The sequence below is a fragment of the Phytophthora cinnamomi genome, assembly GCF_018691715.1.
Source record: "Phytophthora cinnamomi strain GKB4 chromosome Unknown Contig56, whole genome shotgun sequence".
NCBI classification, from domain to species: Eukaryota; Oomycota; class Peronosporomycetes; order Peronosporales; family Peronosporaceae; genus Phytophthora; species Phytophthora cinnamomi.
This window is the reverse complement of record NW_027150989.1, coordinates 57,299-84,943: the sequence shown is the minus strand read 5'-3', so window position 1 is coordinate 84,943 and position 27,645 is coordinate 57,299. Positions and strand designations below refer to the sequence as shown.

The following is a 27,645-nucleotide window of genomic DNA, read 5'->3' as shown; positions in this document are numbered from 1 at the left end:
GGAAATGACCAGCAACTATGGGATGATATTCTGCAGAACAGCTCTCTACCTGACTATGAGGATGCGTGTGCAACACAGGAGGACGAAAATGCGTGTGAAACGCAGGAGGACGAGGATGCAGAAGCTGTTCACGTTGTCGACAGCGTAGCTAGCATTGTTGTCCAAGCTGAGAGCAAAGTTGGTGATGATGCAGAAAGAGAATTTGATGAACATGATAATTATGTTGGCGAGTTAATTGATGAACTGGCAAGCCATGTGTCTGATCTGACTCCTGTTCCTGAAGCGAATGAGAGAGAGCTTGATGGCGACGATGACTACGATTATTTGTTCGACCCAAGCGATGATCACGAGGCACAGGGTGATAACGGCGTAAGTGATGACGGGAGCGAACCGCCAGCGCCAGCTGAAAATGGTGTTCTAGTAATTCCAACGCAAATGCTAATCGGAAAGGTGCATCCAAGAGACGAAGATATTCGTCATACGCATGACAAGAAGCGTACAAAGTTAAGGGCTAAATATGCAGCGGCAACAATGCGCCCAGGACTTCGTGAAGTCCCAAAGAACCTTAAACCTGAACGATTCGAGGACTACGATGTGTGCTCAGCGTTCAAAGCACTACACGCAGACCGCCGTGACAATGGTGGATTACGTGCTAGTGACATCAAGATTCCTAAGAACTATAGGCAAGCGATACGCTCCAAGCAAGCTATGTTCTGGCGTGAAGCTATGGACGCGGAGATGACTGCTTTGAAAGCCAAAGGAGTGTTAAGGCAGATTCCACGTTCAGGATTGCCTAGCGGGCAGCAGACCAGCAAGACCATGTGGGTCTTCGATGTGAAGACAGATCATCTAGGCTACATTGTGAGGTACCGAGCACGCATAGTTGCACGTGGTGACAAACAGCGATTTGGTATTGACTTCACAGAGACATTTTCTCCGGTGGCACGAATGGCGACATTCAGGACGTTTGTTGCTGTGTGCATCATTTTGAAGTTGATGATCTACCAAGGAGACATTAACACGGCATACCTTAATGCTACGTTAGGTATAAAACAGTACCTGGAAGAGGTTGAAGGCTACCCGCGTGAAGGTGACGGAATGGTATATATCGTCGAAAAGGCTTTGTACGGGCTGCGCCAGTCCGGTAGAGAATGGAACAGCGAGGTGAATCGCTGGTTTGTGGACTACGGCTTCAACCAGTGTGAGACCGAGCCGTGCCTCTGCTTCTACGGTCAAGACGGCGAATTCGCCATCGTGCTTCTGTACGTTGATGACATACTGTGCGCGACGAACAACGTCGCGTTCAAGAAAAGAATGTTTGAGCAGTTAGACCAGGACTATGGACTAAAGGACAAAGGTCTTCTCAACACATACCTCGGTGTGTAGGTAGAACAGAACGCAGACTCCATTAAAATTCACCAGGCAAAGTACTGCGAAGAGATAATCGAGCGGTTCCATTTTGTGGACGCTCATCCAAGTAGGATCCCTATGGAGACGAACATGCGTTTGACTGTGAAAGACACTGATACGGATCGACGCAAAGAGAAACCCGTGAACGGCAAGAACTTCCCGTATCGTGAGCTGGTCGGATCCCTCATGTACTTGACTACCTGTACGAGACCAGATCTCGCGTTCTCCGTTGGACAGCTTAGCAGATACGTGCAAAACCCTACACAGCAGCACATTGGCGCCGCCAAGAGAGTGCTGAGGTACCTAGTTGGGACCAAGACGCAAGGAATTGTATACACCCGGAGCAAGTCAGCAGAGCAAAAGCCCGAGTTAATTATTGATGGGTATTGCGACTCCGATTGGGGAAATGACCCTGACACACGCAAGAGCATCACAGGTTTTGTTCACTGCATGGCTGGTGGTGCAGTTTCGTGGGCATCAAGACGCCAAAGCATCGTGGCGCAATCGACCGCTGAGGCGGAGTATGTTGCAGCATGCGAAGCATGCATGGAGGGCCAAGGGCTACGCAACATGCTGATCCAAGTTTTTCCAGATTTGGAGTTCAGTTTTCGAATGGGCATCGATAACCAAGCAGCCTACGTAATGGCTACTAACCCAACCTACAGTCGCAGGACGCGACACATCGAGCTACGTTGGCACTACGTGCGTGACCAAGTGGCGAAGAAGACCGTGGACTTGTGGAAGGTCAAGACGGACGTGAATCCATCCGATCTCATGACGAAGCCACTGGCCAGCGATAGGCTCGAAACATTGAGTGCTATGATCGGTTTATCTAAAGAGCATCTTCCTAAGTGACGAGTTTCACTTCGGAGGAGGGCGTGTTGGAAACCGCATCATCTTTTGTCGCAACAAGTGAAGTTGAAGCCATCTTCTGGAACTGGCTAGCAGAGTGATGGTAGAAAGGCCGTAGCAGAGAGTCCGCACTCGGCGTGCTCTCAGTCCGAAAGTTCCCCTAAGAGTAACAAGTTGTTTGTGAGTGAGTTCGATCTGCGCTCCGTTAAATTCAGCATTCGTTCGAGATCAGGAGGATTTTCATCTCTATTGAACATTCGGACAACATTTCGATGGGTTCCTTCTACTCCAGTTAGAAAGATACTTGCCATCTCTGCATCACCGATCTGATCATTCATGTTCTCAAGTTGATGGCGATAATCCTCTAGATCCTCCAAATATTTATCCACTTTCATACCCTTCACAAATTTCGCGCCATACAACTTAGCACGAATCCGAATACTGTTTGCGAAGTCTCGCCGTGTCTTGTCTCGCACGAAGGCTGTCCACATCTCACTCACCCGCGCGAACTTGCAGACTTTCTTGGCATCCTTTGGGAGAAGCCCACAAAGCAAAGCATCCCGCGCAAACAGGTTGCGCTCTTCATAAATTTGTTGCTGGGCGGCATTCTGCGCGTCTGGACCCTCGGTCCCCACAACCACATTCCAGCAGTCTCGTTGCCTCAGACATGATTCCAATCGAGCCCGATACAAATCAAAACCACCATCTGCATCACACTTGGGCGTTTTAGTAGCAGCGGCCACTTTCCGCACCGCTTGTTGCCGTTGGAAAGCTTGACCTACTTGTTGACCATGTCCTTGATCTTGTTGCTGTGGTTGCGGCTGCCCTTGTTGCTGCCCTTGTTGACCTCCAGCGTTACCATGGCTCTGCAACGCACCAAACTCCATCTTGCTTCTTGCTTAACTTCAAATCCCACACAGAAGCCACTTGGGCTCATAACCTGCGAAATGCTCGGTCGCACTCGCAGCGCTTCGTCTATGCGGAACAGGTAGTAGCGAGATGGTCACACGTGCCCGAGCGTTGAATAGAAACGAGTGTTGCGATTCGAGAGAAAACTGATTGTGTTATTGTTGTTTAAGTGTTGTTGTAGGGGAAAGCACCTCGAGCCACAAAACCCCCGTTGACTACTCTTGACTACACCGGCCGCAGCCTTAGAAGAAGTCTGCACGCATGCAGAGGCAGTTCCCAGAAACCCGCAGGTCTTATCCGGCAGAACATTCTTAATTCTCTCATAGTCACAGGCATCATGGTCAAAGACCTCAACCACCACTCTCTACTTCAACAAGTACACTAGTCGGTACTCAACCGACTTCACCTTTCAAACATGCTGTAGTAACCAGAGTGACCACGGAACGCACTCACCGTCTCGCAGAGCCACAATACTTTGGCGTCTCGCAGCCCAAGCACTGGTCCACCGGCCATCATCATCACATACCCTGACACACTCTTCCTCGTGTCCGGGCAGTTTCTCCAATCTGCATCTACGAAACCATTGATTTCCAGGTCTTTAGAAACTACTGGATCTTGGTTCTTGAAGAAAATGCCGTGATTCTTCGTTGCCGCAAGGTATCGCAAAATTCGCTTGAGGGCTGCAGCATGTGAAGTATTTGGATGCTGAACGAAACGACTTAGACAGCCTACAGGAAATGCGAGATCAGGTCGGGTGCTTGTCGCCAAATATATCGGAGCGCCGATAGCTTCACGATAAGGCAGTCCAGGTTCTTTGTATCCTTCCTTCGCCGCCCTGAGCTTGACCGTTGTGTCCATCGGCGACCGACACTGGATTGCATCTGCGAAACCAAAACACTCCAGAATTTAGTGTGCATACTTGGATTGGTGAAGTAGCAAGCCATCGTCCTGCCAGTCAACGTGGACACCCAAAATTGTTGAGACGACCCATATCCTTCAGCCCGTACTTCTGGTTTAGCTCTGCGAAGAACTGGGTCTTCCAGCATTCCTTGTTCGACGCGCAAATGATATCATCGACGTAAACTAAAACGATGGCTACCGTTCCGTCCTTCAAGTAGAAATAGAGGCTAGGTTCCGTGGCAGATCTTTGTAGGCCTTTCTTAGTCAGCCAGCCGTGAAGCACATCGTACCATTCGTGACCACTTTCGTGCAGGCCATACAGAGCTCGCTTCACTTTGTACATCCATCCGGGTTTTTGCGGGAACCCTGCTATGCGGCGGACGAAGTGAACAAATCGTTTTCGCGCATTTAGATACGCGGTGTCAATATCTCCTTGGAAAGCAAGTAACTGCAGGATCTTGCGTAGTGTCACGAACATCCTAAAAGATGCCATTCGGGCTACTGGAGAGAATGTATCCAGCACGTTGAAATCGACTCCTGGGACTTCTTGGTCTCCTCGACCGCACAAACACGAGCGAAATCGCAGCACATTGCCGAGTTCGTCAGTTTTGTGCTGGAATCTCCATAGTCTCGAGAGGCTTGGTGCCTTCAGGCATTTCATTTTCCGGAACTAATTCAAGTACATCTTTTTCGATCATCGCTGTGACTTCTTTCTCCATACCCTTCCACCACTCAGCTCGTTGTGGTGAATTCATTGCTTGAGGTACTGTGCGAGGGGTTCGCATTTCTGATATGTGCCACACGCGGTGTTGCGGCTTTGACGTCTCAGTTATCATCGCGATGGCTGCAAATGCCGCGTACACTTGCATCTCATTCAAACCAATGTCATCGTCATTAGTCTCCAGGACTTCAACCAGTTTGCCCCGGCGTTGGCTGGCTTCCTGGTGCAGTTCTTAGGGCGAGTGTTGGTGTCACTATGTTGTAGATTGGCAGCCACCAAGCCAGTGTGGTGGTCCTGTTCATAATCCGAGTAGGTAGCAACTTCAGCGCCAATCGCTGGAGCACTTTGATCACTTGTCCGGGAGGTACGAGATACATCAGGGTGCAAGACGACATCACCGTTAAAATTCGGCAGCGGGTTTTGTAGCCATGGTGTACTGCTTCTGCTTGGAACATCACCACTTGGTACAGTATCGTGGCCTGCAGTTGGAGTACAGCTGCTTCTAGCCGCTGCGATGGAGTCGTGGACACCGGTGTTAGTGCTGGTGTCTTCATCTCCCCTTCCTGGGACTGGCAAGTCGTAATCTCGTCGACCAGTACTTGTTAAGTCCGGATGCTCTGCTAGAGCCCAGTCTCGAACCCTGCCATCCTTGTGTCGGTCCTTGTACATTATCTGCTCGTTGACGGTGACTTGACCGGCGACCTGTACCGTGCCTTCCGACGGGAAGTATATCTTGTAACCGAGAATACCGTCTCGGTAACCCAACACAAAGCCAATTCTGCAGTTATCTGCAAATTTGTGCCGTGACGGCCCCACCTTTGTGTGTACGTATGCCAACGCGCCGAATTTCCTGATGTGGTGAATGTCTCGTTTTCGATCCCACATTTCCTCGTACGGTGTACTGTTGGTTGCACTTGAGAAGGTACGGTTCTTGATGTAGACTGCATAGTGTAGTGCTTCTACCCAGAAGGACGTCGGGAATCCAGAGTCTTTCATCATGGCCTTCAACATGCCTGTCAGGGTCTAGTGAGTACGTTCCACCATATTCAATCGAGACGTGTTGGGTGGGGTTGGCGTGTGCGAAATACCGTGTTCCTGGTACATACAATCATGCCTCCGTTCACGAATTCGCCACCACCATCCGTCAGCACCTCTTGCACCTTGCAGTCTTGCCACTGTCGCTCCGCCCAAGCACAATACCGACGCATCAGTGGATTAATCTCATCCTTGTGTTTAGACTGCACCGGGTACGCCGTGACTTAGCGTGTGTGCGCGTTGAGCACCACTAAGACCGTTTCAAATCTTGTGTAATTGTAGTGCGACGGTGGAAAGAGTAAGTCAGCGCACACCTGTTGATTACGGCGCCTGACACCGCGATCCAGGTGTCGATTAGGTGTTTTCATCTCTCTGCTTGCCCAGTTTACAGGCCTCGCAGAGATCAAACTTCCTATTGCGCAGCATCATTCCCTCAACTAGGCTTTGATCAGAACTGTTCTTCACAAATTGAGGGCAGATGTGGCCCAGTCTTTCGTGCCAACACTGCAAATCTGCCACACCGTCAGTCATACAGAAATTTACCATGATCTGTGGGGTCGGGCGGTCTGCAGTCTGCTCCTTCTTTGACAAGAATGAGTTCTCTGCATTGAAGATTCACAACTTGCATGGGTGCACCTTGATCTGCATCGCAACTTCTCCGTTCATGCTCAGTGTGTACTCGCGTGTGGAATCACTGTACCCAATCTGGAATCCTTGCTCCGTGGCCACCGATTGAGAAAACAAGTTAGTCTTCTCAGGTGAGTAGTACACATTGTCAATGCGAAGGACGACGGGAAGACCGTCAACACTAACCCAGAGATCAATTGATCCAATCCCCACAGGTGAACTTTCGCCGTTGTACCCATACACAGTCGCTTCCTCACGCTCCTCTTGTGTAAGATCGCGGAAGCTCACAAAGTAGCGTTTGTCTCCAACCAGGTGTTGAATAGCTCCGTTGTCGAACACCCATTGCTCTGGTCGATACACCGGTTTTGTACCAGCTTTTTGTTTATCGGCGCTTGGTCCACTGGTGCCTCGAACCGAGTCACGTCCCTCCAGCTTTTGTGCAGGCCCTTGTTGTTCGTGACTGTAATTACTCGAGGAAAGAGTAAGGTTGGCTTGGCCGCGGACGTTACCGCCGTCGTTGCCGTTTTGTCGCTCTGGCTCTTGATTTACCTTGTTTGGGCAGTTGTGGCGAATGTGCCCTGGCTAGTGGCATCCGAAGCAGGTACAGACAACGACGGATAAATCCGGGTGAGACAGATCCCCATTCGATCCCCATACAAAATCTAACCCATTTTTATCCAATGAAATGCTTAAATGAATTATTTTAGAGCCAATCAGTAGGCCTCTCAACGTTGATTGGCTCAACGTTCGGTCAACGGACTTAACCGAAACGTTGTCGGTTGAGGTTGAGAGGTTGGTAAAGCGCTGTCAGCCTCACATTGCCTAGCCTAGAAAATCTGACAAACTCCGTCATCTACCTGCGGAACGCAATAGAAGCTCCAGCTGCGAATACCATGAACGAAGGCCCTCACAGTTCTCCTGTCATACCTGTGGCTATTCGTTCTGCGTCGACACTATCGTTCACTTCGCCGATTCCTTCTCGAGCTCGAAACCGAGCGCCAACTCCCAGAAGCCAGTCGTCCGCGAGGTCTTCTCGCCCACCTATCGCCGTCAGACGGTCGCCAAGATTGAGTGCGCCAAGCCCCTCACAAGTTCATGCTGAGCCTCCCCTGCCCAGAGCGCCTGAACCGAGCAACCTGTTCAAAATGTGGCGCCCAAAGTACCCCGAAAGGTGGGAGTTTATCTGCCTTGTTCCCGGTGACCAGTGGGCATCGCTACCGATCGATAAGCTCAACTCTAAAATGGCATCTTCAGCATACTGCACAAAATGCCACTCTCTCGTGAAGTATTCGCATGGCTCGACCAATTCAGTTAAGCTGCATATGCAGAAGTATCATATGGATGTGCTTCTAAGAGCTGAACAAGATCGCCAAGAGATCAGGGGCTCGTACGGCGAAACGGCAGCTGCAGAATGCATTTGATTTAGTTCCAGAATCGACCAAGCGACAGCTTACGGCGGTGACAAAGGCTCAACAGAGCTATGCCAACGGACTACTTGCTAAGTGGGTGGCACAAAGCATGCGGCCGCTAGCCATCATTGAGGATCCCGGTCTCCTGGAATTTATTGTTTTTATTACGCAGGAACTGGGTGGTGTAGTTTTAGATGTACCGGGTGCTACACAGTTACGAGCTGATATTGAGCGAGTTGCGGCTGAGTTGAGAGCTTCATTGAAAGCTCGTATCCACACGAGTTGTCAGTACTTTTGCATTACAACGGACATTTGGACAAGTCGCCGGGCCCAAAGTTATATGGCGCTAACCCTGCATTACCTCGAAGAAGACTTCACAATGTGTTGTTGGACGCTTGAAGTTGAGGTATTTCCCGGTATGCATACTGGTGTTGCTGTGGCGACCGGGTTGGAGAAAATGCTGGAACGGTGGGAGCTTAACTTGGCGATGTGCACATTATTGGTTCGCGACGGCGCTTCAAATGCCGTTCTCGCTAGCGATATATTAGGTGTAAATAACATCTCATGCATCGCCCACTCGCTGCATCTAGTTTTGGGTAGCGCCTTGGCGCGACAGAAAGGATCTATTGGTGAAACTATGGTGGCTACTTCCATTACGACAGCTGCCATCGATGTACCTGTTCATCGCGGAACTCTACAAGAAGATGAAATTGTTGCTGCCTCCGAGGAGCAGCAACAAGAGGTGCTGAGTGAGATCGAAACAAATCTACGTAAGTCACTAAAGAACGACACAGCTGCAAAACGTGCGTTAGCCGACATTCGTGACGTTGTCCAGCGATTTCGCACCCTCGCAACGTATTTTCGCAAGTCGCCAAAAGCGACAAATCGCTTGGACGCTATACAGAGCAAGGAATGGAAAAGACCACCGCTGCATTTAATCACAGATTGTCCGACAAGATGGAATTCGTGTCGTGATATGCTGGAGCGACTTATTGAGCTCGAAGCACCTCTAGATACCTTTTTTACTTATCTTGAGAAGCCAGAGGGGAAGGCGGAATTTAGGGATCTCAGTCAAGACAAGTACCCAGTGCCTAGGGATTGGTTTATGATTAAGTGTATGGTAGCGCTGCTGGACCCTATCGCTGCTGTTACGAAGGTTCTTGGAGGTAATTACTATCCTACATTAGCATTGGCCTTCCCGATGCTCCGCAGGATCAAAAAGTGCTTAGTAGCTCAACTATCTTTGATAAGCAGGCGCGACTTGTGGGCCGCCATGACTTTCAAGCCGATACGCTTTCAAAAATGCACGTGGTTCGTAAAGCCATTCTTTCGCTTTTCATAGAGCGCTTTCAAGGACTGAAGTTTGAGCTGGTTTGGATCACGTTTCTGGATCCGCGTTTCTACAAAATGAATTTGGTACGACCTGATGAAGTTGAGGCAGCAAAAAACGCATTAGTTGACGCTGCTGCATTAGCAACCTTTGATTTTGCAGAACAACCACGTACACCGGCCCAGCATTCACGCAGAAGCTCTTTGCAGCGATCTCCAAGTGATGATACAACTGGTGTTTGGGACGACGTGTTGGGCTCTGATGACGAAGAAGAAAATTTGCCTTCTGGTGATGGTCTGTTGCTTCAAAATATTCGGCTCACGTGCGCTCAGGAATTGGTTTCTTATCTCGATGCTGCGAAGATTGTCCCCCGTAAGCAGGATCCCCTTGTATGGTGGTCTGTGAACGGTCAACAATACCCTTCTCTTAAGCTATTGGCACGAAAGTGGTTAGGATGCGTCGCTACATCAGTGCCATCAGAACGGGCGTTTTCCACGGCAGGCAACACAGTCACAGCGAAGCGCTGTCAAATGGATCCTAGCCTAGTGCGTGATATAGTTTTCATGGCTGAAAATGCCGACCGCAAAAAAAACGTTGTGTAAAACTAATTCATAAGGATTTAACTTGCTAGTGATGATATCTTTGCTTGCGCTTTTAACGCCTCACACTGCGCACCGTCGGCCTTCATCGGCTGCGTACCGATCGTGTTATATAGCAGGTTGTTGTCCGTCGTGGCCCAGCTGTCCGTGTCGGTGGCCGCGGCGCCGAAGGCTGGCTGCAGGCCCGTGGTCGTTGGTGTCTGCACGAGACGCGCGCGGCCGTCGTGTTCCAGCATCTCACACCGACTCACACCGACGCTGGCAGGTCACGCACTTCTAATGCGCGAGGCCCAGCAGTTGCTGCAGCACGATGCGCAAGTCCACCATCTGCGGCGCAACTGCCTTCCCTCCAATAATGATATAAAGTGTGCAATGAAAGTGTACAGACGTAGGCTTTAACCTCAACCTCTGATTCTTGACGTTTGGCTCAACCGCGAGGTTGAAATTAACGTTGGGGGGACTACCAATCAGACTGTTAAAGATAATGAGTGGTGTGAAGCTAAACTCCTTTGCCGACACAGTAATTTGAGGTCAGTTGCGCAATGAAGCGCGTCGAGCAAGTGACGGCTACAGGGTACGGAGCGGCACAATTGGGCCAAGTGGCCGCCGGTGGTGGCCCCCAGGCGGGCGGCCAGCACCCTCCCAAGGACGTGCTGACTAGAACCAAGTAGAGCAGCTGGTAGCGCGTGTAGGCGCCGCTCTGCAGGTCCGCCTCGAGGTTCACCGGGTCCAGAAAGGCCATGCTCATGAGCCACCCAGTTCCCGTGTAGGACTAGAGCACGGACCAGCTGAAGCGCCTCCGTCTTGGGGACGTGGTGGGGGCATCTGGAGCATGCGGGGGGAGGGGAGAGCGAGCAGCGCCGAGGTGTGGGAGGTCAGCATGACGCATATCCGGGTGTGAGGTTGCCACCGAACAGCTCACCGTTGTGCCAAACGCTTAGTGCTGGTGTCATGGGGCCACTAAAGAGCGAAGCTAAGAAATAGTGCTAAAGCTACTGGAGGCACGGCAAAAGAAAAACGCCTTCGTGCTATTCATGCCACTATTGGTGTGTGGAACGCCATACCGACAAAGGCGATAATTCGCAGCATCATAAAAACAATTCCTAGGTACCCTAAGGTAACTGTCTAAAAAGACGGATTTTTTTTGCTTTTCCATACGGTTTCAACTTCGTTTTCTGTACCATAGGTTAGTTTATCAACCAATCCAATCGCAGAATTTTTACTCCCCGGATTTTTGTGTCGGGAGCGGAGATTGCCCTATAATATGGAGGATGTCATTCAGTGAGTCCGGATTTATCCGTCGTTGTCTGTACGATTGGACCGATCTTCTTCATATAGTTGCTGATTCTGATCGATCGCTTTCTGTAATTACCAGGACTGTTTTGGCTCCCGTTGTTAGCTCCTGCTGGCTTTGTCTGGTTGCTAGGGTTGCGATTCTGGTACAGTCTGCCCTCCCACAGATGATTATCACGGGAGAACAGGCCAGCTCAATCAGTTATCATATTTGGCAAATTATCATATTCAGAAGGGAGCATGATTGGCTCTCAGTGAGAGCCTCTCACTCAAGAATCCTCCCTGTTCGCCACACTCACACCCATTCTTCGCACCCCAGCTCGCGATCATGCCATCCAAGACAACCACGCTCCGCACAGGAAACCTTACTCAAAAGGAGAAGCGGCAGCTGATCGAAAAGCACGTGCGCGAGCCAAAGCTCACGCAAAACGAGCTGAGAGAGTGGTGTCGCGTTCACTTCCACTGTCCAAGGCCCCCGCACAGGCAACAATCTCCAGTATTCTCAAACGTTCCACCGAGATCCTTGATGCCGTGGTGAGCGACGACCGCAAAACGAATCATGTCGTCAGCTACCCTGGCCTCGACGAGGCCCTAAAGCTCTGGGTACTCGCGCAACAGGGCAACCGGGTCCCCATTTCCGACGATCTCATCCAAACCAAAGCCCGGAGCCTCTTCGTCGATATGCAGCGGGGAGGGCTAATCGAGAGCTCGGCGGAGCCCCCCAAGTTCTCAAACGGCTGGCTGGCCACGTTCAAGAGCCGTCATGATTTCCAGGGTCTTAGTCGCGTCTAGAAAGCAGCAAACAATCACGCACCACTTTAAACCTGTCTAATATAGATGATATTTGGTCCCAGAACTTATCACTTATCAGTACTGAGAGGGAATATCGAGTGCTTTGCTTTAGTATCGGAAACTCCTATTACAACAATCGGGGGACGACAAAAATGAAAAATCTGATCACTTATCATATCATATCGATTGAGGGGGGTTCAGATTTGGGAGGGCAGACTGTAGTTCGACATAGCTTTGCCACCACTACCGCCTGCACCTCGGCCTCCATTCGACCTCCATTTCGTTCTCCGCCAACATTTGGGTGCCCGAAGTGCTCTGCGGGTTCCGTGCATTCAGCTGCCGCTCGACAAGCGCGTTCTTTTCCAGAATTAGGATCATGGCCTCCGCTTCCTCAGGAGTTCTTAGAGCCTGCGTTCCACCCAGGAGCATCAGCGTCTGAAGCTGATTGTAGTATGCGAACTGTGACATGGACCGAACCATGAGGTCGACCATCCATATATCGCTCACGTCGTCCAAGGCCGCTAGCTGCTCACGCAGAGACAGCATGTACAGACGAGGGCGTGAATAAGGAACGGGTGTCATCCTATAACCCCCAAAACCTAATGTTATGCAATTGTAGAGGGAAGAGCTTGAAGCACTGACATTGGCCATCGCAATTGGCCAGCTGGGCCTCTGCTGGGCGGGAAATTCGAATTTGTCACGAACAAGGTGGAGCGGCAAGCACGGAGAATGCGCCTCACCAAGCAGCCCTCTGTGCAATGCGCACCCGCGAGCCAACGTGGAGCCTCGCGACGCTAGGAGAATGGGCTCGGGAGAAGTTTGCGCTGGACAAGGCGCCGGGCAAATCGTCCGTCAAGAGGATCCTGGACAACGAGAGCTCGCTCAAGTGCATTGCGGTCGACTTTCGCTGCCGCAAGAAGGTGCCGCGGGCGTCTATGGTGGCCCTGGACTCCTGCGATCCAACCCATGGACCAAGGTGTGATCGCGTGGATCAAGCGGCGTGTACTGCAAGACTGCGGCGAAGAGGCAGTCTGGAGACTGTGCTGCGAGCTGTACCCCTTTGTAATCGAGACATCGGACGCAGTCACGTGGTGCAGCAACGCGTGGAATGCGCTGGACGCCGACACCATCAAATCTTGTTGGCGCCACGCCGGCTTATACGTGATCCGGACACAGATTAGTGGCATAATTAACTAAATCAAGTATTTTGTCCACATCAATGGCAATTTATGCCCTCTAATTGGCTCATACCACTTGAAAGTTGTTATATATCAGGCGTTCCTTATTCACGCCCTCGTCTGTACAGCAGGTGATTATTTACATCGGCACCTGGACGACACGACGCTGCTTCAAGCTTCTGGCGGAGGGTGCGCTGGGTGTACAGTTTGGTCGTAGCATTCTCGCGCCCTTCAAACCGTTTGGCCAGACACCCCCACATCTCCGACCCATAGTCAAACCGCATCACTTGACGTGCGAGCGTGCACGAAAGGGAGCTGGAGATTAGCCTGGCCAGCAATTGATCTCGGCGCATGAATCTCCGTTCTTCATCTTGTGTCACCGTGTTTTGGAATGTCACACTTCCATTGTAGTGGGCCTACTTTGGCTCACTACTTTAGCTTACACGTGGCGCTACGTGTATGAGGAAGCGTAGGAGTTTATTAATAATTGAATTAATTATACTTGAGTCCACAAGTATAATATAAATCAAATAAAACACCAAGTAGCTAGTTTAAGGTAAAATGAGAACTGTATTGTTTGTAAATTGATCTTCCTCCTAAATCTGCTAAAACGGTTTATCATCTATGAAAGGGGTTGACAGCGGCTGGCTGTCAGAGCCTCGCCAATATGCATGTCTCTAATTGGTAGAAATATGCTGCTTTCTACCAATAGGATCTTTGGGTAGGTGTGGCCCACTTCAATGTATCCATTGGTGTGACTTACACCAAGGTGAGGAAGTATCAAAAACCTTTAACAGATATTTATCTGTTAAACCATAAGTGACAATTGTCATGCACAAGTGACTGTTGTCACTTGTGTGTGTAACCCCGTTACATCCATCGCAGATGTCGTCTAGACGCCGCTCGTTCTCCTTCACCTCATCGCAAGCGAGATAACGCATCATTGTGCGCTTGTACAAGGGCCAATCTCGGCCATTCCAGTTGACAGGCCGACCATCTTTGTTCCACTCCACGTCCACTTTCTTGGTCGAACAGTCCATACTTGCCCAATCGTTTCTTGGGCTCATAACCCTGTTACGAAGTACGGCAGGTGGCACATCGATTGCAGGAGGAAGCAATCCAATTCTTGTTACTGTGACTTACACCTCGACCGCAACAGCGATTTTTCTCAGCAAGCTTCTCTCCAACAATACCAAAATACAAACTGTGACTGGCCTGGTCTGTTCCTACTGAGATCTTCCTCGTCCCGTGGCATTCGTCACCGACGCTCTGTCTGCGACCTGGCGGTGCACGCACCAACCTCGCACCATGAAATTGCACGACCAGCATCGTAACATCTTTGGAGTAGGGAAGCTGTGAAACGCTTTCCACCTTTTGAAATTTGCAAGCTGAATCCTAACATGAAAAATGCATATTTGCCTTTTTGGCACGCCTGCAAACGGTAAGAAGAGTGCCAAACGTGCGGCACCCAAAGCATTCTCTCTGTGAGGTACGGTATTTCGCACTCGCTTCGCTCGCACGAAATTCCCAAACAGTGTAGTGTAAAAAAGGTTCCTCAATCATTGCGTTTGTAACAGATGGGCCCAGCCGAGGGACCCATCTGTGGCAGATGTCGGTGAGCGAGACGTAGGCGGTGACGGTGAGCAGCGACGTGAAGCAGACGCCCATGTTGAACGAGGGCACGGCAGATGGGCGGCATCAGAGTGGTCCGGGAGCGGTCCGGGAGCGGTCGGCAGAGCCAAGCGGACGCTCCTGAGTGGCCGAGTTGACGAAGAGTGGCACAGTCAGCAGGACTCGGGGATTGCAGTTGGCACCCGAGGGTTGACTCGACGCGGCGGCCGAGGCACGAGACTGCGGGCGACAGCGGCGAAAGAACAGAATTTGCGGGCTCGAGCACACATCGAGACCGCCTGTAGCGCGAGTTGCATCGCGAAGACGCAGCGAGCACGCACACGAAGAACGGGGACGTTAGTCCTCCTGAGGAACGAGGGACTTCCGTAGTGTTAGCTACGAAGCCAAGAAACTGTCGCTGGACGGTTGAGGCTCACGACGAGGAATTGACGGACAGCGTGGGAAGTGGCCAGCGAGGACTGGCGACGGACGCGTGATTTTGGGCTGGACGTGGGTTAGTGTCGGCAGAGGGTTGGCATTAGCTTGTGTTTGGTTGAGTTGAGTGTAAAAGAGGTTCTAGTAACCCCACCTTAATAAAATTCGACCGGACACGAGGGTGGACGGTCGGGCGCAGCGATTGATATCGCTGTCGGCCATCTGGGCGTTGGAGACGTAGGAAGTAGACACGGCCGCGCAGCGACGGCTATACGACTCGCTTCACAGCCGAGCGAGGTAACAGGTCTGCTTCATGGTGGTCATACAGGGGCCTACTTCGTCGTCTACCTTCGAAACTACGGGTGTCATCACGAGCGATGACGACGATGTCTCCGGCGGCACGATCGAAGACGGCGCTGAGATCCGGCAAGACCAAGCGCGTCGTGAAGTCGAAGACGAAACACGACGATGATGAGGATGAGAATTCTAGTGAGGGCGAGACGGCTCCACGGAAGGATCGCAACGACGCACCACGAGACGAAGAACGGCGAGACGAGCTACATGAAGGACCTGCGACGGATGGCGAGGCCCAGGCGCACGCGCCGGGAAGGTCACAGCTGGCAAACCCAAGGACGGCCGAAGCGTCGGTCAGGACACCAGGCACGGCAACGTCCCCGAGGTCCATGGAGATGGAGGCGATCGCAGCTACACTGCGGCAGCTGACGACAATCGTGGCTGGTATGCAGCCTGCCGAGGAACCGGCGCGAGGTGACGAGCCAAACGAGGAACGCGCGCAGGTGGCGGCAGCGGCATTCGGCTCTGGCGGTCACGAGAGACCGCAGGTGACGACGGCTTCGGACGAGGCGACGGGTGACGAGCAGCGGCGACCACCTGCTCCCGCGACGACAACTATTACGACGAGCGCAGCGACGACCGGCAGGACAGTGCACACGAATGCTGGGCTGACGGTGCCCGTAGTTCCGGCGGCGAGGGCGATGAGCGGCACGAACGTGATGACACACCCGTACACCGGAGTGACGACGGCGGTTCCGGCGAGTCACGAGATGAGCACGATGGACGGAGCGACGGCGACGGGCGACTGGAACGCGGTGACCGCGGCGATCCAAGAGCTGGCGGGACGGATCGATGGCTTGCAGGCAGCAGCGAGTGAAGCTAGACGCGTTCCAGAGCGACCTGGGGCGGACTTGGCAGCCGTGGCTGCAGCACTGCAGCAGCTGACGACAGCAGTGGCGCCCGCGACAACGACAGCGGCGGAGAGCGGCTCCCGACCACGCACACACCACGGCCATGCTCGGCGTGAGCAGAGAGACGGCGGCCAAGCGTCGGCGCAGCGTGGACGACGTCATGTTGGCGGCCGTGCGGGATCACGACGAACGTCGAGAGCGGTTCCGGCATCTTCGGACGGTGGAAGTAGCAGTAGCAGCAGCTCGGTCGAGTCGTCCAGCGACGACGACCGGCACCAGCGACGTGGGCGGCAACGAGAAGTGAGCAGCGGAAGCAGCTCGGAGAGCGACGATCAGTCCGGCGGCGACGACGACCACCGTGGCGACTCGAGCAGTGACGATGACGACCAGCGTGACGACGATCGGCGTGAACGACGTCTACGGCAGCGGAAGCATGAACCTCGACACGAACGAAGCCGACGACCATGTGAGAGACAATCAAGGCACAAGAGTGTGAAAAACCTCGAACTTCCTGCCTTCACTCCGTCGCCGAAAGTTTCGGTGTCGACCTGGATTGACAGGGTTGATCTGGCACTGAAGGGAGCTGCTGAGTCTGGGCGAGGCCGATGGTCAGATAAGTCACTGTACTTTATTTTGGGGAATAAGTTGATGGAAAACGCTGCCAAATGGTGGGTAGACATGGATCGGCGCCTACCTGAACGGAAGCGCACCTGGACTAACTTGAAGAAAGCTCTCTTGCGCCGGTACGGGGAGAAGCTTGACAAGTCCGCGGCTGAGTGGCGTGTCAGCATGAGACGAATGATGCCGGGCGAAACGCATGCTGATTTTGCGGCTGGCCTGCGTGACGTGGTCGGTGGAAACAAGGTTAGTGAACGCGTGCTACTAGCCCAATTCTACAGATGTCTTGACAAAACGACGAAAAAGCTGGTCCGGCAAGAACCGAAGCCGCGAACCCTTGAGGAAGCAGTGGATAAGGCACTGAAATCGATGATCCGATGGATAATGTTGCTCAAGGTATGATTAACATAGGTCAAGCCTGGGTTACAGCTCCTAGCCGCTACGTGATCCCAATGAGTGGCACGACCGGGGACACCAATGTGATCCCAGGGGTCAGCGGAACGGGGTTGCCTACGGACATGATTGGGGGACATGATGGCGGAGCCATGGTGCGGTCAGAAATGGAGCAGGTGGCCCTATTCACGAATCCGATGGAGGTATACAATGCTTACTCCGGCACGTGGGATATTCCTCCAGGCCACGTGTGGAATGGGAAGTATTGGTACGAGCCACGGAAGGCGGCGAGAAGGTCTACTACGGTTACGACCGCAGGCCACAGGACGGCGTCGGCCGTCAAGGCAAGGTCAAGAAGGAGAAGGTCGAGTCGAGCAGCGAGGGGTCCGACGCGAAACCGCGTCGCAAGCGTCTGAAGGCCGCGGCAAAGCAGGCAGTGGTGGAAGGGAAGTCAAACACTGAGAGCGCATCGAGTGAACGCCGGAGTGTGACGTCTGGTGGCAGTGACGGCGAGCAAGCGAGCGGCAACTGCTATCACTGTGGACAGGCTGGTCACTGGGCGTCTCAGTGTACACAGGAAGTCAAGTGCTATGCCTGTAATCAGCCTGGTCACTACGCACGTAACTGTACCGATAGCAAGGCGAAAGCAAGGAATGTGGAATACCTACAGCAACGTGAGGGGAAACCTCGTGCGACGTCGGGAAATGCCAGCCGGACGTCGTAACGGGGGTATGGCGTTCGGATCAGACCGAGGATCCCCGGCAATTGAGTGCAAATGAGGACGAACGGATGGTAGCAGCGGCTATGCCGACGCGAACCGCGAACGGTGGTAAGCGGAAAGCAGGGGCGCGGTGGTGCCGCGGCATGGACGAGAAATGAGGACGACTGAGGGTGGCGAATGTGCTGATGGCCGAGTCGAAGGAAAAGTGTTTCGACGACGAAGCACCAACGAGCGAGAGCGAGACGAACGAGAATGAGAATGAGATGAATGAGATAAACGAGAATGAGATGAGTATGAACGAGAACAAGAATGAGATGAGTACGAACGAAGACAAGATGAACGCGAATGAAAATGAGAGTGAGATGAGACAGAACGAGATGGATGTGTCAGAGGTGGCTTACCTCGACGACGACGGACCAATGATGAGAGCGGTACGAGAGGCACGGTGTGCAGTGACCGCAGGCCGTGGTAAGGTGCACCAAGTGGTGCAGTGGATGAAGGACGATGCGGTCTCGCATGATGGCGAGCGGGCTGCACGGTACGTCGCAATGGTTCGGCCAGCGATGGCGACAGTTCGGTTCGCACACGCGGATCGGGAGAAGGAACTACGGGGGTGCGGTGGTTCCCCTACCAAGTACCCTAACAGGCGACTTCGGACTGGAGAAGGCGAGCAGCTTCGGCCTGGAGAAGGCGAGCTGTTCCAGCCTGGAGAAGGCGCGACGGCGACGTCGCACCAGGGACGTCAGCGGGACAGTGAGGACGCGAGCACCAGGCACACTACAGTCTCTGCGGTGGCTAAGCGGTGCAAACTGGGGCCTGACGAAGCTGGAGAAGGCGACCCGCCGATCACCATTACGAATGGAGCGTCGACGACGGCGGTCGTGGCGGTGACGATGGTGGCAGCAGGCGGACCCCACGCGATGGACGAGACTCCGGACATGGCGGCAGCGTTGGACCATGAGACGGACGAAACGAGAGCAAATGAGATGACCATGGCGCAGTCCAGCGGGTCGGCGACCATCACGACATCCACGACGACAACTGTGGTAGCCGCTTGTGCGCTGGTGGCGGCTTCTGACGAGGGCGAAAGTCGGAGGCTGGGCGACAATGCGTCGGCGAGCGGAAAAGCAGCGCCGTCCAGCACGTCGACGACGCGTACGACGGTCAGCGAGTCGCAGGAGGTGGACGAGGCCGCACTCACATCGGTCGAGTCGAACGAGATATCGATTGCGGGGCACGAGGCGTACTTGGGCGCGAGTGAGACGATCGCGGAGAAGAAGCACGACGGGTCAACGACGGCGCGAGGGATCGGGCCGACGAGCGACGAGGTGAACACGACGGCAATGACCAGACCCGACGGCGACGCGCCGGGCGAGTTGCACGAGGCGACTCAGCCGACGTCCATGACGACGGAGACGACGGACGTGATGATGATCACGACGGACGGCGACGACACGGCCGTGGGCGAGGCCACCACGGTTGTGAGTGACGACTCCACGAGCCCAAACGACGAATCGACGAACGGTGACGAGGAAATAAACGACTTCACACGAACCCGACGCACACGACGTCGAGAACGAAAGGTCGCGAAGCGCCGACGAGTGAAGACGCTACAAGCGAAACAACGGCGCGAGGGGCACGAGACGCAAGCCGAGCAGCAGCGTGTAGTCGCGGAACAACTTGAGCAACGCCGGAGAGCAGCGGCTGAGGCAATGGTGGAGCTCGAGCGGCGCCGCCAAAAGCGCTCCAGCGAAGTCAGAGGGGCTTCCAGGGACCTGACGAAGTTGGGGGCTGCGCGCGTGAGCCTCGTGAAGCAGCGACGCGGAACGATGAGCGCACCAAAAGCTACTGAAGACGACGAGGTGGAGTACGTAGGTGCCGATGATGGGCTGCCGACGGCCCTCCTGGAAGTGAACGGCGTTCAGCGACGAGTGAAATTGGACAGTTGCGCACGGTACACCATTGCGGGCACCGAGTGGATGCAACATGGAGACAAGGTAGCCATGGAGGCGCCTGTAGACTACGTAGAAGGTATTGGGGGCTTCCTACTCGACGTGATTGGCGTGTGGCGGTTTCGATTCCGCAGTGTGTTCAAGGAAGATATTGAAGTCGACGCGTGCGTGGTAGCAGGATGTACGGACGAGTTCCTGTTAGGTGTAGACTTTATGCGGTCACGAGGCGCCACAATGGACTTCGAGCATAACGAAGTCAGATATCACGACAATGGGCGAGCCGTGGTTATTCCGTTCCGCACCCACGACAGCAGTGGTAGAGCACGGATAGCTGCAGTGCGTATGGTTGGCAAGACGCGACTCCAAGAGCACGCGGTGACTCCGGTATCAGTGGCAGCAACGGATGGCGAGTGTGGTCTATTCCTACCTACACACTATACAGGCGTCGTGATGCTGGCGGCCACGGTAACTACAGCACGCAATGGGCGCGCCTGGGTGCCGGCGATCAACAATGGTGAGCTGCCTGCGAAACTCCCGAACAAGAAGCAACTTGGCACGTGGGTGCCGATGGACTCGGATATGTCCATGCTAGCGATGAGTGGGGAATTGGAGGCGGAACGAGTGGAGCAATGGATCGACGAGCTTGGTGATAGCACCACGCCTTTGAATGACGAAAGTGATGTACATATTGGAGTTGATGAGCAAAATGCACGTGTATTAGTTACTAAACTATTTCGTGTCTACCACTCATTGACTGCGAATGATAGTGTGTGCCCTCCTGCTACGACCTTGGATGTGGAGCACCACATCGATGCTGCAGATTCGGCGCCCATCATGATGAAACGGCGACGCCAAACACATACAGAAGATGAGATTATCGAAGAGAATGTGACGAAAATGCTATAAGCCGGTGTTATCGAAGAGGTCAATGGTGCTTGGGGCTTCCCAGTAGTTCTAGTCGAGAAGAAGGACGGTGAAGTGCGATTTTGTGTAGACTATCGTGCGTTGAATAGGGTGACGAAGAAGGATGTCTACCCTCTCCCCCGCATTGACGAGACGCTCGAGGCGTTGGGTGATGCCCTACTGTTCACTACGCTCGACTTACGAGCAGGCTACTGGCAAATTCGAGTTGCACCTGACGATCGGGACAAAACCGCTTTTACCACGAAAAAGGGGCTTTATCGGTTCGTGCGCATGCCCTTCGGTCTAACCAATGCGCCTTCTACTTTTCAACGCATGATGAATGGAGTACTACGAGGGTTAACGTGGGTGACATGCCTAGTCTACTTGGATGATATTGTAGTGTTCACACGCGGTGGTATTGAGCGTCACGTAATTGAGTTGGCTAATGTATTGGAACGATTAGCTCAGGCTGGGCTGACCCTGAAACTCAAGAAGTGCATGTTTGCGATGCGGTCCATGGAGTATTTGGGCCACGAGTTGAGCAGTGATGGCGTGCGGCCATTAGAGCGACTGGTTTCCTCGGTGCGGAACTTCGCACGACCAACAGATGCTGTTGAGGCGAAGCGGTTTGTGCATTTGGCCGGCTACTACCGCCGGTTTGTGGAAGGTTTCGGGGCCATGATGGCGCCTATCACTAAATTGCTCAGGAGAGATGTGAGTGGATATGGTCAGAGGAGCAAGAGTCGGCGTTTAAACAGATCAAGTTGATTCTTACGGAGAAACCCTTACTAATCTATCCTAATTTTCAGCTGCCGTTCCGAGTAGTCACGGATGCGAGTCAGGCGGGACTTGGTGCCTGTCTGATGCAGGACCTTGGTGACGGCTGGAAACCTGTTGCATATGCTAGCAAAGTCAACAGCAGTACGGAAAGTAAGTATGGCATAACGGAGCTTGAGTGCTTCGCGGTGGTTTGGGCGATCAAATTGTTTCGACCGTACCTGTATGGTCGTCGCTTTATCATCGTCACAGATCACGCAGCATTAAAATGGTTAATGACGAGCCCCAACTTAACCGGCAAGCTACATCGCTGGGCGCTCACCTTACAAGAGTTTGACTTCGCGGTGGAGTACCGCCCAGGCACGACGAACGTGGTGGCGGATGCCTTGTCCAGAGCACCGGTAGCTGCGAAAATGATGGCGGCAATCGAACGGCGTCGGCGGGCGAGGCAGCGAGGTGCTGCACGGGCAGCAGCTACACCAACTATTGAAGCAGCAGCAGCTTCAACGGTACACACGGCAACGGACGGTATGAGGGTGAGCACTGCAGGCGACGCGGGAATCGCGGCTGGACTAGCCGTGGCAACTGAGGGCGAACCTGCGCGACGAAATGCGGTCGCAAGGCCAGCGGGACGAGCTCTGCCGGGTCTCCGACAGCCCGAGGACGCCGGGTACAACATAGAGGTAGTAGACAGCGCGGCGGATGGCTCAGAGCAGCAGGGACGAGATGCTGCAGCACCGGTAGCGACGACAGGAACGGGAGAGGTCACGGAGGCGACACGGGACGACGTCAATGCGAAGCGAGCACGACGAACGAAGACTTGGCATGAAGGGACGCGACCACTGACGCGCGCGGAAGCGCGGCGACTTGAAGATGAGAAGAGACGAGAGCAAGAAACGGCGGCGAACTGAACGCCGCATGACGAGGTGAGCACGAGAACGGCGAGCGAGGAGCGAGCCACGGACCATACGCCATCGACACCGGAGGCCCACACGACGGTGTCAGCGCCGAATACGGAGACCCGGCCACGAGACCGAAGTACGGATAAGAGTGGAGCGACGGCACCAGCGCCCGAGACGAACTGCGACGGCAACACGGCGGCAGCTGAAGACGAAGTGTCAGCAGCACACGATGATAAGGTAGTAGTCACTACTACAATGGCGGTGGGCACCAGTGAGACGAGCACCAGCCGGACGAGTACGGCGGCGAGTTCACGGACGCCGACATCGCTGACGACGACGGCGGCGACGCCTCGGGCAGGGACAGTCGAGGCGACAGCACGGATGGGTGATCAAGGACGACGACGGAAACGAGTGACGTTCGCGGAACCATTGGAAACCGACGACGAGCCGCGTGCAGCAGTTTGTGTCGACGGTGAACCAACGCGAGCACCGCAACGGCGACATGGGGCGGCGAGCGCAGGCACGGCGGTGACGAAGCAGAAACAAGGTGCAGCAGTAAGGCCAGGTGGTGAACGACCACGACCTGTGCATCCATCCACAACAGCGTCCGCCGCGACGGAAGCGCGGACGAGGGCGACGGGGATGACGACGACGACGACATCGTGGAACGAAGAGATGTCTACGACAGCAACCCGTGGTCACGCCGGTGCACGACGAGGCGTCGAGCGCGGAGATGACAATCGGCAACGAGCGGCAGCTAACGATGAACAACCCCGGGGCGAGCAGCCACGAGACGAGCGGCGTGAGTCGCGAGACTCGCGATTGGGGGAACCTACACTACAAGTCACGGACGCGGAGATTGCGGCGGAACAGGCGCGCAGTAGGCTTGTGCAGCGACTGCTCGAGGTTGGTGAACACCGCGGACAGCGCGTGACGACGGCGTACGGACTGGCCGTTATTGAGACGCCCAACGGGCAGCGGATTATACTGCCTCCGGCATTATGGGCACCGGTGATGAAAGAGTGCCATGACTCTGTGTGGACCGGGTACTTACGGGCCCCACACACACATGCACGCATTGCACAACTGTACTGGTGGCCGAAGCTTCGGCAGGAGGTGACACAGTGGGTTCAGGGGTGCCAGGAATGCCGCAGCCGAAAGGCCAAACCGCGCGAGGTCATTCCTCCCCTGAGGAGCATTGGAGGTGGCGACGTGGGAGATCGCTGGGCATTAGACGTGGCTGGCCCACTGCCAACCACGGATGGCGGAATGAGATACGTAATAGCTGCCGTGGAGTACGTGACACGATATGCTGTTGCCACAACGGTGCAACAACATACTGCGGAGACGGTGGCGGCATTCTTGATGAGGCACATTGTGCTACGGTTCGGAGCTGTTCGCGAATTGCTTACGGACGGGGCTCCCGAGTTGACGGGGAAGGCCATCGAGCAACTAGTGGTCATGTTGCAAGCGCAACAGATCAACCCTGTGCCATACAGGCCACAGATGATTGGTTTGGTTGAGCGGTTCCACCGCACGTGGAAGGACTGCATTGCGACCTATATGCATGATGAAGAGCAGCGAGATTGGGACTTGTGGATACATTTCGCTGTTTATGCTTACAATAGTGGTCAACATTCTACGGTGTTACTATCTCCCAATGAGCTTATGATGGGGCGGCGCTTACGAGACCCGAACGATTTACTGAGGCGAGCGAGCGTGGCCGAAGCTGGCCAGCTGACGAGCTATCACTGGCGGCTCTTGACTGCCATGCGGAGCAGCCGTGAATGTGCTGAGACGGCGAGGAAGCGTGAGCAGCAGCGCCAAGCACGGTACTACGACCGCAAAGTGCGACAGAAGAGAGAATTCACGATGGGTGACCGGGCGTGGTAGTACAAGCCCCCGCGAGGGCCCAAAGCAACGATGTTAGTGCATCAATGGCTGGGTCCTGTGCGGATCATCGAGGCCGCAGGCTATGACAACTACTTGGTCGAGAGGGAGGACGTCGCGGGCGAACCTGAGCAATTTTTAGCCCACGTGTCATTTTTGATTAGCTACCATCAACCTTCTACACTACTGAAGACAGCAGCGGTCGATATTGAAGCCCAATTGGAGTATGAAGGCTCGCTCGAATGGGAAGAAGATGCAGCGTCGGCAAGAGGGTTTGTGGGAGCAGAGACGGCTGCTATTCGTGCAGCCATGGCGAATCGACCTGCAAAGAGAATGCGAGACGCAATGGCAAGTGAGGAACGAAGCATCGGATCGAGTGAAAGAGTGGTGGAAGTTCGACGACGGCGTAGAAGAAATGCAGCCGGGCAATTCGTACTCGAATACGAGGTGCGACCCATACAACGAGACAGAGACGGTCAGCGAAAGAACGATAACGGCGGATGGTGGCTGTCAGTCACAGAGTACGACGCGCTCCTCCAGGCCGGAAGGGTCGTGGAAGACCCTTCAAGTGGAGAAGTCGTGTAACAGATGGGCCCAGCCGAGGGACCCATCTGTGGCAGATGTCGGTGAGCGAGACGTAGGCGGTGACGGTGAGCAGCGACGTGAAGCAGACGCCCATGTTGAACGAGGGCACGGCAGATGGGCGGCATCAGAGTGGTCCGGGAGCGGTCCGGGAGCGGTCGGCAGAGCCAAGCGGACGCTCCTGAGTGGCCGAGTTGACGAAGAGTGGCACAATCAGCAGGACTCGGGGATTGCAGTTGGCACCCGAGGGTTGACTCGACACGGCGGCCGAGGCACGAGACTGCGGGCGACAGCGGCGAAAGATCAGAATTTGCGGGCTCGAGCACACATCGAGACCGCCTGTAGCGCGAGTTGCATCGCGAAGACGCAGCGAGCACGCACACGAAGAACGGGGACGTTAGTCCTCCTGAGGAACGAGGGACTTCCGTAGTGTTAGCTACGAAGCCAAGAAACTGTCGCTGGACGGTTGAGGCTCACGACGAGGAATTGATGGACAGCGTGGGAAGTGGCTAGCGAGGACTGGCGACGGACGAATGATTTTGGGCTGGACGTGGGTTAGTGTCGGCAGAGGGTTGGCATTAGCTTGTGTTTGGTTGAGTTGAGTGTAAAAGAGGTTCTAGTAACCCCGCCTTAATAAAATTCGATCGGACACGAGGGTGGACGGTCGGGCGCAGCGATTGATATCGCTGTCGGCCATCTGGGCGTTGGAGACGTAGGAAGTAGACACGGCCGCGCAGCGACGGCTATACAACTCGCTTCACAGCCGAGCGAGGTAACAGGTCTGCTTCACGTTATTTCTTCTGGTTGTGTTGACAGATAAAGTACTAGCCAGTAGCACTAGGGGGAAACCTACTCGCACGCTATCCAACACCAACAATCCTTCATGGCGCCTGCAGTGTAAGCTAACAGAGAACAGCATCAAGCTTGCGCGCTCATATCTCAATCGATCGCAGAGTGCAAACGTAGCGAAGTACACAAGCTTCTGAAGTCAAATGACACTAGCTCGCATATTACTGCTGCTTGTGGCTGCACACGTCGCGACCGCCGCTGCCGTTGAGGCCATCCAGGGTCCACCCACGACGACCCACACGAGGTCCAGCCGCTTTCTCACCAACTTAATCGATGACGGCATCTTAACAAACGAGGAGAGCGAGGAGAGAGGATGTTGTCGCGAATATGAAAGGTCTAAACCCCGAGTCTCGCCAACAAGCTTGATAGTACGCGCAAGAATGCCGACGTGGTCACCGCTGTGAAGAACATGCCCCTCATGAAAAAGATGAAAGCTGCAGTGGGGAAAGACCCGAGTCTCATGACGAAGTTGAGCAAGAACCCGAAGCGATCCAGAAGCTGTCGAAGGACCCCGGAGTTGGAAAAGTGTCAGCTATGTTGGAGAAGAACAATGTCAACGTCAAGATCACCTAGCAGAATATGAAAGAGCTTCGGTCTGCTGCGGGCAAGGACCCTGCCAAACAGAGTGCGTTAGAAATTGTCAGTTATTTGGCCGTGATGGGAATCACGGCTACGACTGGTGCAATGATCACATTTGTGCCGGTAATTAGTGTTGGCAATTCACCGTTAATATTGCTGATATTAACGGTTATAATCATTTACATTCGTGATTCCCACCTTGATATTCAAGGTGAAAATCGAAGGTTAACCAACTGCAAGTGATGCTACCTTGATACTTGAAGACCTCGATCCACCTTCCAGCACTCTTAGATTTGCCTTGCCTTGCTCCAAGGCCGTTTGCTGTCGGTGCTGCTGGTGCCGCTGCCCGCGCCTGAGCCCCCTCGCACAGCCTCACACGTTGCAGTTGTGCTGGTGGTACTGCTGCACAAGTTGTTGCCGACAAGCTCTACGCGAAGCTCTTTCCCCAAGTCACCGCGCTTCTCATAGCTTAACCCCTCGCTCAACCGCCGCCGGCAAGAGGAGCTGCTGTACTCGTTCTCGGCCAAGCCCTCCAAGTGCAGCAGACGCACGGAACCGCGCAGTCGTCCCCATACACACCCACGCACTTCTCCGTGTCCAAATGCGTCGCTTGTCCCTGGGGACTCGGGGCTGAAGTTCCTCCGTCTACAAACGATCCGGAAACGTACATCCAGTTCACGGGGCACGCCGCCGACACAACGATCGTCGCCAGCGCACTCGTCAACGGCGCCGAGGGTCGCTTCGCTTGGCTAGAAGTGTGAGAACATTACCTTTAACCGCTGCTACTCGTGACCGGACCTGGTTCTGAGCCTTGAGTGGCAATGGCACCACCGCAGCATGAGATTTGCGGTCTGTTCGGCGTAGCTGTTGCTCGTGTATGTGGTGAAAAGCCCCACCCAGATGCTAGTTGCAACACGTGCGGAGTGATCGTGAAGAACGCGCAGCCGTCCCGTAACATGCTACGGCACGTGCTTAAGTGTGACCGGCTTAACGCGGAGTCAAAAGCGCGATGGCTGGAGTACGGTTCGCAGCGTCGTCATCAAAGGGCTGAAAAACTGGTGACTCCACCTAAGCCACGTCGGACTACGACCAGTAGCTCCCCGCCAACGACCAAACACTTGTTCAGTACGCCTAAAAGCGCATCACCACGAACTAGCTCACGCAAAAAACAAC

The 27,645-nt window shown here is 54.1% G+C and overlaps 5 protein-coding genes across 5 annotated transcripts; 3 read left to right on the top strand and 2 right to left on the bottom strand.

Annotated features, from left to right (window-relative positions):
• Nucleotides 1–6,442: 6,442 nt before the first annotated feature.
• IUM83_14770 (Transposon-encoded protein) lies at nucleotides 6,443–10,028 on the bottom strand (the record flags this gene model as incomplete). Its single annotated transcript, XM_067939542.1, has 2 exons — nucleotides 6,443–6,801; nucleotides 9,869–10,028. The coding sequence occupies 2 exons, from the start codon at nucleotides 10,026–10,028 to the stop codon at nucleotides 6,443–6,445; spliced, it is 519 nt and encodes a 172-aa protein (XP_067787878.1).
• A 1,385-nt stretch (nucleotides 10,029–11,413) lies between these two features.
• IUM83_14769 (putative ARS binding protein 1) lies at nucleotides 11,414–11,877 on the top strand (the record flags this gene model as incomplete). Its single annotated transcript, XM_067939541.1, has 2 exons — nucleotides 11,414–11,488; nucleotides 11,557–11,877. 2 exons carry the CDS (start codon nucleotides 11,414–11,416, stop codon nucleotides 11,875–11,877), a joined length of 396 nt encoding a protein of 131 aa, XP_067787952.1.
• A 243-nt stretch (nucleotides 11,878–12,120) lies between these two features.
• IUM83_14768 (Polyketide cyclase/dehydrase) lies at nucleotides 12,121–12,423 on the bottom strand (the record flags this gene model as incomplete). Its single annotated transcript, XM_067939540.1, has 1 exon — nucleotides 12,121–12,423. The coding sequence occupies one exon, from the start codon at nucleotides 12,421–12,423 to the stop codon at nucleotides 12,121–12,123; it is 303 nt and encodes a 100-aa protein (XP_067787874.1).
• A 3,055-nt stretch (nucleotides 12,424–15,478) lies between these two features.
• Nucleotides 15,479–17,326, top strand: IUM83_14767 (uncharacterized protein; the record flags this gene model as incomplete). Its single annotated transcript, XM_067939539.1, has 2 exons — nucleotides 15,479–16,772; nucleotides 16,983–17,326. The coding sequence occupies 2 exons, from the start codon at nucleotides 15,479–15,481 to the stop codon at nucleotides 17,324–17,326; spliced, it is 1,638 nt and encodes a 545-aa protein (XP_067787946.1).
• An 897-nt stretch (nucleotides 17,327–18,223) lies between these two features.
• IUM83_14766 (Gag-pol fusion protein) lies at nucleotides 18,224–20,896 on the top strand (the record flags this gene model as incomplete). Its single annotated transcript, XM_067939538.1, has 1 exon — nucleotides 18,224–20,896. The coding sequence occupies one exon, from the start codon at nucleotides 18,224–18,226 to the stop codon at nucleotides 20,894–20,896; it is 2,673 nt and encodes an 890-aa protein (XP_067787945.1).
• Nucleotides 20,897–27,645: the final 6,749 nt, after the last annotated feature.